The following is a 13,517-nucleotide window of genomic DNA, read 5'->3' on the forward strand; positions in this document are numbered from 1 at the left end:
AATTTCAAATACATGGCTTCCTTAGTCAACAAAAAATATTATAATCGATTCTTGAACATAATATTTAAAATGTATGAAATAAATACGAAGGAATTTAATAGCGATCATGGTACAAAATTTTGAATTATTTTTCTATCCTTCTCACCAAGCATCTTATCAAACATTGTTTAGACAAAGTTTTGGAAAATAATTATGATATTATTACAAACAATTTAAACAGATTTGATAATGTGTCTACTAAGGCAGTTACGTTTTTTGTCCGGTGAAAATTTTTTTCGAACCCATGCAGTTATGGCTGGTCGTATCAAAAATGTATTTAAAAAACATTTTTCGGCATTAGGTAATCCGAGTTATCATACGTTAAAATGGATTCGATATTATTCATATTATGGGAGTTGTTGCGATTTTTCTGTTTTTCAAAATCTTCCCCATTTCGAACCAAATTGTTCGGATTTTTCCCATAACTTACTCAACCGAGAATTTCCATTACCGTATTTTATTTATCATTTTGGACATGACTTGTCCAAAAATACGGCATTTATCGGGCCCATGAAAATGTGATATATATATATATAATTATATAGCTATATATATGGGATTTTTAGAACAGAAAAGAAAACTATAAGAAAATTTCGTCTACAATAGGTAGTTTTTATTTGAAATTTACATAAAAGTGGCATTATTACTAATTTATATGTGTAATAGTATAAAATATTATAAATTACGATATGATTTCTTAAAATGCTTCTTGTTCTATCCAAATTACAAAGACATGCATCTCCTGAAATTCGTAATGTGTTAGAGATTTGGCAACAGCGCGCGCCATAAGCTGTGTACTGCAATCTAAGAGTGGGACGGGCTACAAATGATACACTCCGCTACGTGAAGTGTGGTTTTTATTACACAAACCTCTACATGGTGCTATCCATCCCCTGGCCGCGACTGTTCGGGGTTAGAGAGCTCTGCGCGTGTACGGCTGTTCGGCGATGACCCCGCTTACAATGGTGAGGGGGGGGGGGGTTTGAGCGAACAGTACGTGGCGGACGTTGCTGCTAAGACCTGCGCGGTGATGCACGGCCAGTGGTGCTGTAACTCACGATCTAGATGCGGTTGCGGAAATGGCGCGAAGGTGGCCTCTCAACGTTGCGCGAAGACGACCAGCCTCTTTGAGCTCCCGGTGGGTACTGACTCCCTCATGTAGCACAGCGCTACAGCAGGCCTGCCAATTGCGCGCCAGAAGCGCAGCGCGCGGGAAACAGACGCGGCCAAGTTTAGGACCTATTCGCACGTTGAACAATTGAATTAACAAATAAAAACATTTGATGAAATATACATTACATAGTTTATGTCTGTGAGAGAAAACATGTGCCCTTGAATTCTATAGTCCGGCGGTAGCACATTGCCACACCCGGCGGAGTGCTTCCGCCGAGGTGGCCGCAAGTGGTGCTAGCTGCGGGTCGTTCGGCGCACTCACACTCGTTGCACCATGTTGCACGCGCGGGCGTGTTCGTGGCACACGGCTTTGAGAGGCGTCGGAGAGGCATCGCGGCCTGTGCGACTAAGAGGCGCACTATCGGCTGGCGTCAGACACAATTTTGGAACAAACATTGAGCGGGCCTGTGGGTTATGTTACTTTTAGGTTTTTTAAGGGTGCTGGGGGGTTGGTGACCCAGTTCCCAATGGCCACATGAGGAACTATGTCACTTGCTGCAATTTAACGATAAGCTAAAACGAGAAGTTAAAACATAACAAAATTTATGACAAATATGTTGTTAAAAAAACAGGCACTCGGTAAGTAAAATATAATATAATTAAAAGAAAAACTTTAATAATGTTTCTACAGTAGAGCTTTAATTTATTAACAGTTAGTTACATGTTTGACTTCTAAATTTCTTATTTTTCCCCCTGATATGTAGATCGCTATAAAAAAATTAAAGTATACAAATATGTTTTGTTAGTAGGATACAACAGTTATTATAAACTATTTATTATTTAATTTATATTAAATAGTTCTTGTTGGTGGTTTTTTAAAAATGTTTTCTGCGTCAATCTTGCTTTTTTTTAAATTTGATTTTAATAATTTCAAATATATATTTGGCTTTTTAAATAAAGTACCTGAGCAATACAAATTATAAAATAATTGTTACTACTATATTTTAATTTTATTTGAAATTAAATTTTTTTATGATATTCTTAAACATTTTGGATTATGTCACCTCAGGCCATAATTTAACTCGCTATATATTGTTTATTTACATTTTTGGGTTTGGCCGCCATAGCAGTATTAGATAATATTAAATTGTACGCCGCCATTCTTTTCAAAAGGAATGAATGAAAATAATTAATTAAATATTTGTTTAACTGTGTTGCTAAATAAGATAGTGTTTATTTATAAACACATCAAACTGGCATATATTGTAGAAAGGATGTAGACTGAACTATGTTTTATCAGAATAATCTCCCAGACATGCGCGGTTACGCTGAATAGAAGACTGGAAAAGCAAAGCATCTTCATAAAGACTACTTCCTGTCTTTTGCGAGTGGTGGCTGATGTATTTTATATGCTTCAAAAATGGTGGAAATAAGTACGAAATGGGGCATAAATAGAATTTTCAGCTTTTTGAATCATGACCGAGGCATATGAAGAGTAAGTACGTAGTTAAGGTAACGGGTGTATTACAATTTGTTAAAATGAATAGGATTGTGAAATGGGGCTAGGTCATGGTAGGCTATGTTCTTGCCTCCATTTTCTTGTTATTATGGTGCCTGTGGTATATTTTAGTTGAATTAGGAGTGTGTGTTGTAAAATTATGTTCCAACAGTTATGCTGTTTGTTTTATTTCCTCTGGAAGCGAAGTCCGTGTGTAAACTTAGGCTGTCAAAAATGTATTTTCGCTAGCGCTCAGAAGGGCCGGGCCGTATTTATCATTCTTGAAGTAGTGCAACAAATGAATGAGGTGTGAGCGTCATTCATATGTGCATCGCGAAGTTCATTGATTGCAACTGTCGACTCTAATAGCAATGGTCATTCATGTCCAATACTGACGCGATCTGCAATCTGATAAGTTTAAACGTGTAGTGTGCCCCATCTACCGAAAACGAATTTTCAGAATAGTTTCTTGCAATCCTAATTATTCCAACATTAGCTTTAGTAATTCTTATTAGTATGGTGTGTACAGCCTTGAAGTAAATGTTGAGCTATAAAGAGCAATGTTTTTATAGGTATTTTTTTTTTTTTTTAACTTGCATCCTAATTTTAAGCTTATTAAAATATGAGAAAGTTTAGTTATTAATTTCGTCTTAATAACATTTGTCTAAGACCTTTGTATTGAGTATGGTTTGCAATTTTCAGTTTAACTTTGTATGCCTAAACTTAAATGAACTTTCATATATATATATATATATATATATATATATATATATATATATATATATATATATATATATATATATATAAAAAATCAAACATACATACATGATAGAGTTCATGAACTGAAAATATGGCTCTAATGGTTCAATGTCTTCTGTTATGTATTGAGGCCTGCCTAGTCAGGGTGTATTTGTGTTAGTGCTAGGCAGGGGCGCAACAACTAAATTTCCAAAGGGGGGGCAATATACTGTTTTATAAAGAATCATCGATCCCCCCTGTTGAAGCGGGGGGGTCCGCGGGTCCTCCCCCGGAAAAATTTGTATTTCAAGGTGGAAAATGGTGCTATTTAAGCAGTTTTATTATCTAAAAATTGATTACACAGTACTTTCTTTGCCCTCGTTTGCCCCCACAAGGTTTCAGAGGGGCGGCAAAATACCCTTGCCCCCCCCTGTTGTTGCGCCCCTGGTGCTAGGCGAGATGTTAGGTGTGATGTTTGCTGGTACTTCCAACACTGTATCACTTGTAAGTACAGGGCTCTGAACTGGCATTCAGTCTTCTTGCTATCATTAAACAACTATCAGATTTGAGCGGTGACCATAAAATAAGATGGCAGGGAAATGAAGATAAAGCTGTAATGCAAGTCCCTTGGGTGCTTTCAAGAATCTGTAGTATGCATTTCTTGTCAAAAAATTACTCTGAAAACTCACGATTTAGCCATTTTCACTCTCCTATAAATACAGTTTGAAAACAAAATTCGGAAACTCTTACGCCATTAGCACATTCTTAAATGCTTTTCATAAACAGACATCTCTCTCTCTCTCTCTCTCTCCCCCCCCCCCCCCCCCCCCCCCCCCCTTTTCCATCCTGATATCTTGAGTAGTTTTCAAATTGTGTGTTTTCTTTTGAATTTCTGCACACTGTATGTGTGCACAGGTAGGCGGGGTTCTTAAGAGGACAGGCTGAACTTGAAAATATAGACACAATGAAAACTTTTTACTATGTGTGCTTCCTCTCAGTAATGGCTTATTATTGTTATTAACATAGAAATTTTGAGCAATGCAGCAATACCTACCTAAAAAAATTCTAAAATTCCAAAGATGAAATATGATTCCAATAGTAAATAATGAGAAAATACCTCTCTGCCAGACAAAATTAAAAAAAAAACTTCAAATCTTGGTTTTTATAAAATAATATGTTCTAAGAATACTTATAAAAATTCATTAAGAAACAAACATAATAAAATAATAGTTATTCATACATATGACACCAGAGATAATATGGGTATCAAATTCTACAATTTACTGCCTTAAAATGTATAAAATACAAAAAGTTTATAAAAAAATACAAGTGTTACTACAACACCCTTCCTGATATATGAAGGAATTTTTTAATTTAATAGAGTACAAAGTTAAATTGACTTAGTTAATTTGACCTGATTTTGATTTTTTAGTAATTATTACATGAATTTTATGTGTTACTAAAATATATTTAATTGTTTTTTATACATTATTTACTGACACTAGAATAGCTTAAGAAATAATGTACTCTTAATTGTATCTTTTAAATGTTTATAGAATTTTTGATAATAAGAGACATCCAACATTTTTGGAATTAAAATCGTAATATCAAAATATAAAATCTATATGAAGCGGTGAACGGTGATTTTTGAATTGTTTCCATTCTTGTTAGATGAGATATACATAGATATTTGCAAAGAAGTTAATCAGAAACATCTAACATTGCTCCAAAATGTTATAAATTTCTATAGATTTAGCTAGAATTTGTAAATACAGAGTAAGTGATCTCTAAGTAAATACACAAGTCACAATTTAAAAAAAAATCTCAAGGTGAGTATTTTTGTTTTAGATGTTACATTCTTCTTGTAAATGAATAATCTTACAAACATTTCAACTTTAGCACACTTCTTTCATGTGAACGCCCTGAGTGTGCTAGCAATGAGTACACGAGGACTGGTATTATGTTTCACAATCTTTGTTCACATCAGTGTAGTACAGAGAACTATTCACATCATTGCTATGAAACCAATTTTAATGTTTGGTTACCAATTTACATATATAAATTGTAGAATGATTTCATTCTTTAAATAATTCATCCAATGTGGAATCTTGATTTAATACAATTTCTTGGCCATAGACCATTGCAGTTTTGCACTGTTTGTCAAGAAAAAATTCAAGAACACATAAGAGAAATATAAAATGAAAACATGAACCCACAGAGAATAAGCCTTAATCAGCTATGTCAAACAGATAAACCCAATGATGTACCTGAACAGGTATTATGGACAACACAGACACACATTCAAACTTAAATATCATACAGCACAACAATTTGTGGATGGAATTTTGTCATGAAAAAAATATTAATATCACAGACGAACACAGTCCGGGCTAATGACAAGAGACAACAATAACAGTAAATGCGGGTGGACAACAAAACCTGGCCAACACAGCAAATATACAAACACAACGATGAAGATAAGTAGATATTATAGACAACACAAAAACAACAACACCTACAAACACAATAGGTTTCCTATGACAAAACAGTTGTGATATTTCGGGAACTGGCATCTGTTCCTGTCGTCAGGCCAAACAGACTGATGTTGGACATTGGAAAACAGGGTTTATATATTTTTGACCTCCTCACCTAGCACAGCCGACGACAGGTGAGGTCTTTCCTGTTTGACATAGCTGATTTAGTCATATTCTCTGTTGGTTTATGTTATAATTTTAGATTTATTAATTTGCGTTCTTAAATTTTTTTCCTGACAAAAAGCAAAACTGTAATGGTGTATGTCCAAGAAATTGTATTGAATTAATTGCTTGATCTATTAAAAATTTATTCAAAATTTATCCTAGTGACATGGATATTTAATATTGTAATCAAAATGTAATATTACCAAACATATGCATTTCCAAAAATACTTGAAAAAGTACAAATTTTAAAATAGAATTTACTTTCTCAGCATACAGCCAGCAAACATTCATTAAGCAACATACTGTATTTTATGACTTCTTGCCTATAATACTGTTTATTCAAAAGATTAAAAAATAGAATTTTAATGTATTAGTGTTATACTTTTTCAGCACATTGCAGTCAAACCCTTTTATTTATTTTTGCATTATACTTATAACACTCAGGTTACTTGGTCAAGTAGCACCGACAACATATTTTGCTTATCTTGGGCCAAACCACGTGGATGACAGAATTTCCTGTTCCAAGTATTTATTTAACATTGTTCCGAGGAACATCAGGTATACTTTTTGTACACATTTTATTCTTTATTATAATCAATAAACTAATTGGCCATTTCAAACAGAGGCCTTCGCCAAATTGACATAAGTAGTTACATGTTAAAACAGTAAAAACAACATGACAAATAAAAGTAATTAATTTGATGTATTTTAAGGAGAAAACCACATTTTAAAATATATTAGGTTTTCTCGAAAGTGATTATTTTTAGTGTTTCATAGTTATCAATGCACTTTCTTTGACTGATTAATTAGTCTGTATTACCTGTCATATGTCAGTCACACATTTCCATGTAATGGTTGACACTTTTTCTTGATTCTTTATCTTCAAAAATTATCCTCCCATACTATGTTTACTTTCTTTCAGAGCTGAAGTTCTATTACAGGCTTGTGAAACATATTTATTATTTTTTCTATTTTAACAAATTATTTTAGTAGGTTACGAGGTTTAGCAAATAGTTTTCTTGGAGATATGTTCATGTAGTCTGGTTACTGAGCATATCATGTTGTATAGCAGTAAATTGAAGGGAGAAAAATGATTTTGGCTGTTACAGTGGGAACTATCTGGTTCGTGTTCGAGCACAGGTGATGATGCGCGACGACAGCACGGGTGGATGGGTCCCCATGGGGGGAGGGGGCCTATCCAACGTGTCTGTCCGTAAACGCGCCCTACCTTCCAATGACCGGGAGCGAGAAGATAAGTGCAAGTTCGAGTACCTCATCTTCGGCAAGAGGATTGCCGACCAGACTGTGAGTACCAATTGCTGTTTTTTTTTTTTTGTGACTACTCCCTGTACCACGCACAAATAGTCCATGGAACCATGGTAACCATCGGTTCCACTACTGTCAGGTTTGATAAAATGGCGTTTTAGTTAAATTCTGAATCTGTTATTCAAATAAATTATTTCAGTTGAATTATTAGTTTTCAAACACACATTCTAAATATGGGCGATAACATTTATTCTTCACTTGGCTCCTAAATACCACGATTCATTATCTGTTGTCCAATTGTTACACAGAAAATCACACCTCTGCTATCTTTCCATATTCTGATTGTACCTAAAGCCACACGGCCGTATTGCAGAACCAGATCAGTGCTCTGCTTCCCTTGCACCAACAACAAACACATGTTAGTTACGAATTAATCTATATTTAAAGAAGGTCATGATGTAAAACCATTGACTGTATAACAACTTATTACAGCAAACTTCTCTGAGAACCTCAATACGTGAAATGGGACATGTACATTAGGTTCACACCTCAAATTTGCATCAATACTCCCACAGGCAGGTAATCCCGTTCGGGCATAGTCCTGGTTAGAACATGCCAGACACTGTTACCAGAGCCTAACATGGGTTCCTTGAACCGGGAAATAGATTCGCCATTTCCAATCGCGGCATGTTACTGGAGAGCGCCCGGCTAGGTCGAGAGGTTGAGGAGACCCATCCCAACTTCGGCCCCACCGAAACACCCCCAGCTCCGCCGTCCACCCCCAGACCTCCAACAGAGCCAGCCCCCTTTGAGGGATCTGAGTAGCAACGACACGGAACCATACCTCTCACATCCCTGGGACCCCTCGGTCACCCAGTTACTCGTGATCCAGCTGAGGCCTATCCAACCTCTACTAGCTCAGCAGGCTAGTACCCGAGCTTAAGTAGCTCAACACTTCCACTCGTCAACAGGGCGGGGACCCTTCGGAGTGTTCTCCAAGCATAGGAGGACCACTACCACCATGTTTCCTACTCCAATCCTGATCCTGAGCCATTAGAGGAAATCTCAGCAGGGAACTATCACAGTAAAGGATCAGTCCCATGGCACCCTTCATCTTCAGGTATAGTGCTTTCCCAAGCAGCCTCATAGCGGGAGAGCACCCCCTAATCCGGACTTGGATGTCCTTGGGTACTTCAATATCAGCATATCCCCCGCCCGAAGGTTACAGCTTTGCCAGAGCCCGGGTAGGTATGGTAACACAAAACCAAGGATTGCCTTAATTACCATCCCTTAGACTATCCACCGCCCGAAGGTTACAGCTTTGCCAGAGCCCGGGTGCCCGGACAGGGAGCGAAACCCCGCCACGCTACCGCCCTTCGCTATTCCATGTGCATCCTGGATTCTTCACGTTGAATCCAATGCTTTGAGACACCACCTAGGGTTTGGGGGTCCAAAACCCCCCGGTGGACTTTCTGTAGGAGCAAGTCGTAGTCACCTACTCACATCTTACTAATCCACCAGAATTCCCGTTCCGACATACCGAGGAAGTCTGAGGAGTGGGCACCCCGGCATTTCCCATATTTGTTTAAACACTGGCGCCACGAGAAGGCTATGGGTTGCCGTAAGCGGGAGAGGCTATATATTCGCATCGCACGCCCTTTTTGGATCTTGCTGAGAGCTTTACTCAGATACTAGAGCCGACTACAACTCCGACACTTCATAGGTCCGCTCTTCATCCCACATGGTTGACCGGAAACCCTGTGGGACGCAAGACCCTTAAGCCAGCATGTGAAATGGGACAGCTGAAAATTAGTGAAAAAGGTAAACTTATCCCTCGGCGGGTCCAGGCCATGTGGTCATATAGTACAAGGGAACCGCTTCCACCAGCCATCCAAGCAGCGGAGGGGAAGTCTGGGAGGGAACATCAGGAGGGGGAAGAGGGGAGCAGTGCCTGCAGGCAGGAGGGAGTGAGACAGACATCTGTAGACAAAGACCTTTGGCCGGTCGGCTGTGGTTGTATTTGAAAGTTTTCTCGCTAAATCTTATGGTAGTAGTATATTTTAATGTAAAAATTCTTTAATTTTAAGTGCAAGTCCAGCTCCTGACATGGTGCATATTTTTACAGATGCTAAATTAAAAATCAGCAATATCAAAAGACATTTTAAAATAAGATTTTACAGTTCTCATGATTGCTGTATGTTTTGAGAACAAAAATAAATATATTGTGGGCCATTCTTAATGTGTACTAATCAGAAGCTGGTGTAAATTAATAATGGGTTAATTGGTTTTTTTTTTTACAAGATTTCTTATGGGTATTGTGTAATGCTAATATCATATTTTGTGTGTGTGTACGAATACACAACACCCCTACACATACACACATACACAGAGAGTTCTCTACTTAATTGTAAATATTACATTTTCAATACATTCATATTGTCATTCTGAACTAAAATAAGAAAAGAATAATTGTTTAAAAAACAATAACATTACAGTTCTTTACACTAATAGCAGGGTTCCTGTAAAACCTGGTATTTCAAAAAACTGTTTCCAGTGCTGGAAATGTCCTGGAATTCGCAAATAATTGTAAATTTTCCTGGAAATTTTATCGGTATCCTTGAAATTTTATTTAGCTCACTCTGTGTTACAGTAAAACACTTTATTAAATAACTTAAGTTTCCTTTAACTGAAGTAAATTCTCCGTCCGTGCAGCATGTATTGTAAACAAACATAAATTCATAGATAACATGTCGTGAAGTAGACGTTCATTTATAAACTAAAAAGGCGTAATACACGAACTTGCACTTCAAAGCTGTTTTTTTTCAATTAGGTGTTTTCACCAATGTGATTTTTTTTGTGGATTCCCAAAGTTAATGATCAAAATTAATATGAACATTATATATTATTACGAAAGTGTTGTTGTATCATTGACATAACAATCATACAACATATTTGATTCACAGAATTAATAATTCACACTATAGTATAAGTAAAATTATTGGCTAATCTCAGAAAATTGGAATTCTTTCAGGGATTTTAGTTACTCATCAATTCAAGTGCAAAGTAGTAATAAAGTTTCTAAAATTAATATTTAGGCAAAGATGTAAATCAATTACTTCAGATTAAAAAAAACTAAAAATTTTCTCTTCTTTTAAGTTTAGTTCATGTTGAAAGTTACAATAAGCTAAAATAAATTATGTATGAGTGTGTGCCGTTTAGTAATCAGTCGGTGAGCAAACCTCTGGGTTTCAGTGAAAACATACTACACCAGAATAAACATCTTACTCAATAGTTACTAACTCCAAAATGAATTCCAATCATGTACTACGTCTATAACTATGTAATACTGGGATCCCGGTATAATATACAATAAATTTAATTAGCCAAGTTAATATATATGCAGAATAGGAGTTACAATTTTTAGTTAAACTTTCAATTCTTTAAGTCTCTTTGAATGAATAATTGTTGATTAGTGTGGATAGAAATCTCGAACGAAACGACGAAAGTTTATACAGCGACGGGACGGGACTGGAACAAACCAACCTCGGTTTCAGCAAACCACACCAGGGAAAATAGGCAATCCTCGGTGACCACTGCACAGTGCGATCAACGGAAAGCGACCTCCATCACTCTAGTTACTGGTAGAAGCAGTCCTCCGGGCACTCCTCTCGAACGGTCTCCTGGGGCTGGTCGTCGGACTGGCTCACAGATCGTCCTTCTCTGGATACTCCATCGTCGCGTTGAAACGTTCTTCCACACCTTCCTTCAGTCAGTCGTGGTTGGGCAGGACAGAAGTACAGAAGTAGACTCAGGCATCAAATCTTCATTGAATTTGTCGATTATTCTTTATCAGGTCAATTTGAGATTATCCTCAAAATTATATATTCCTGGTATGTTCTTTTCTACACGTCGATATCCCAGCTAATGGTTCAGGTCTCGATAATATCTGGTTATTCTTCGTAAATAATTTTATATAAATCCACTTAATTCCTTGCAAATATCTATAAATCTTCTCCAATTTTCAGCAATCCAGCTTGAATTATTTAATATCGTCATATTTCTTGTAGTAGATATATGGAGAATCTAACGTGCTTACTGACGAACATTCTAAAAGAACCTTTTTTTTTCTGTCTTGTTAATAACAACGCGATTCTCTAAATTTTGACAAAACATGAACTGTTTGTCCAGAAATTAAGTAATAAAAAACTCCTATTCTTTACAAATGCAGAGAAAATGAATTAAAATAATTTTAAGTTTATGACCAAAGATAAAATCATAATCATAGACAAAACAAAATACTTTTCAAATCACACACAATTGCATAGAATAAGCGAACCATAATTTAAACTGATGAAAATGTTAAGCGTGAATAAAATAAATAAACCGATTTCTATAAAGTGTAGAAATTACCTTTATAATACTCTTAGCAAAAAAAAAAATCACAGTTTCCTTTTTGTCACAAATCATAAAAATTTATTTACAGCTACAAAGCTTTCAAGTTGATATTTTCTTTTTTCTTTCCCATGGATCCGAAGGTATTAAAAAAAGTGTTTATATACGCCGCATTCTCCACGTAAATGATTTTATCTTTATTTACTTTCACATTCGGCCCGATATAGTAAGTAATATTCTTATGTTCTCCGAAATTACGTCCCAAAGTTGTACTCGGTGACATGTTAATTTTAGTCATGAATTTGAGTTACTGACTGGTAGTGTTATCCGTAGGCCACAGCAACAAAAAAAAATGGCTGTGATGACTGGCGTAAAATGGCTTGCACCGGCAGACTTTTATTTATGTAATTGAGATGAATCAAATTGACGTTTAAGTTGTTTATATTTAAGTGGAACTTTGTATCTTTATTTATGTGATGTTTAACAAACGTAAATATGTTGATAAGCCGTTGCTTAATTAACCGCGAAAATGTTTAAGTGATTTTTACTGGTAGTGTTTCTATGCAGCGTTAATATTTTCACCAGATTTTCTTGGTGTGTGTTTATTAAATATGAGTGCCTCTGCTAGAAAGTGTAGTTTCAGAATAGAATGGTTGTCAGACCCCAAATATAAACAGTGGTTAGAAGAGAATATAACAGATCGAAATGTGGTTTTCTGTAAACTATGTAAAAAGAATGTTGATATTGCAAATATGGGTGCATCAGCATTACAGAGTCATATGAAATCAGGGAAACATGTAAAAATAATTGAAGTATTACATACAACTAAGTCAGTAGGGGATTATTCTAAAATTCCCAATGAATCCACGGTAAAGGAATATGCTGTTGCAAGTTCATCTCGAAATTGCATTCATAGTGAGCCAGAGTCCACCGTTTGTGATGTGTCAAAAAAAGAACCGAGTACTTTATCGAATCATGTTCTTGCTGTTTCCACACTCAAAGCAGAGATTTTGTGGACACTTAATGTTGTAATGAAACACATGTCATTCAACTCTTGCAAAGACAACAATATACTTTTTGCTGCTATGTTCCCAGACAGTCATATTGCAGCAAAATATTCTTGTGGAGCAGACAAGAATGCCTATTTATTGTGTTTTGGTATAGCTCCATACATCAAGAATAGGCTTGTTCACTGTGTTCGTAAGTCAGAACTCTTTGTGGTGTGTTTTGATTGAAGTGTTAATAAAGTTCTCCAACGAGATCAACTGGATATTATCATTAGATTCTGGGATGTAAGCTCTCAGCTAGTGTGCACAAGGTATATTGGTTCACAGTTTCTTGGGCATGCTAAAGCCGATGATGTAAGGAATGCTTTAGAAAAAGGAATGGAAGAGGTAAACTATGAATATAGTGCAAATTGGTATGGATGGACCTAAAGTGAATTTGAAAGCTTACAAAGATTATATTTGCCAAAGGAAAGACCAATATCCGGACTATCCACTGCTAATTGATGTTGGTACATGTAGTGTGCACACTGTACATAGAGCTTTTCAGGTTGCAGTGGAGGAAACAGGTTGGGATATTGCCAGTATTTTGCGATGTTTGTGGTAAATATTCAAAGATTCGCCTGCAAGAAGAAGTGACTTTGTACAGAATAATGAAAAAACTCAGTTGTTTCCATTAAAGTTTTGTTCAACTAAGTGGGTGGAGGATATTGTTGTTTCAGAACAGGCTATTGCTATTTGGCCACAAGTTACAGCATTTGTTGATTC

The 13,517-nt window shown here is 36.2% G+C and overlaps 1 protein-coding gene across 1 annotated transcript in view; it reads left to right on the plus strand.

Moving 5' to 3' along the window:
* Positions 1-2,145: 2,145 nt before the first annotated feature.
* Positions 2,146-13,517, plus strand: part of LOC134536606 (sprouty-related, EVH1 domain-containing protein 1) — a 64,551-nt gene continuing 53,179 nt past the window's right edge. The window contains exons 1-2 of the mRNA XM_063376391.1: positions 2,146-2,647; positions 7,197-7,392. Of these exons, the coding sequence (XP_063232461.1) occupies positions 2,628-2,647; positions 7,197-7,392 (216 nt within the window). The 5' untranslated portion in view covers positions 2,146-2,627. The remainder of the gene's footprint in view (positions 2,648-7,196; positions 7,393-13,517) is intronic.

Source organism: Bacillus rossius, chromosome 1 (assembly GCF_032445375.1).
Source record: "Bacillus rossius redtenbacheri isolate Brsri chromosome 1, Brsri_v3, whole genome shotgun sequence".
NCBI classification, from domain to species: Eukaryota; Metazoa; Arthropoda; class Insecta; order Phasmatodea; family Bacillidae; genus Bacillus; species Bacillus rossius.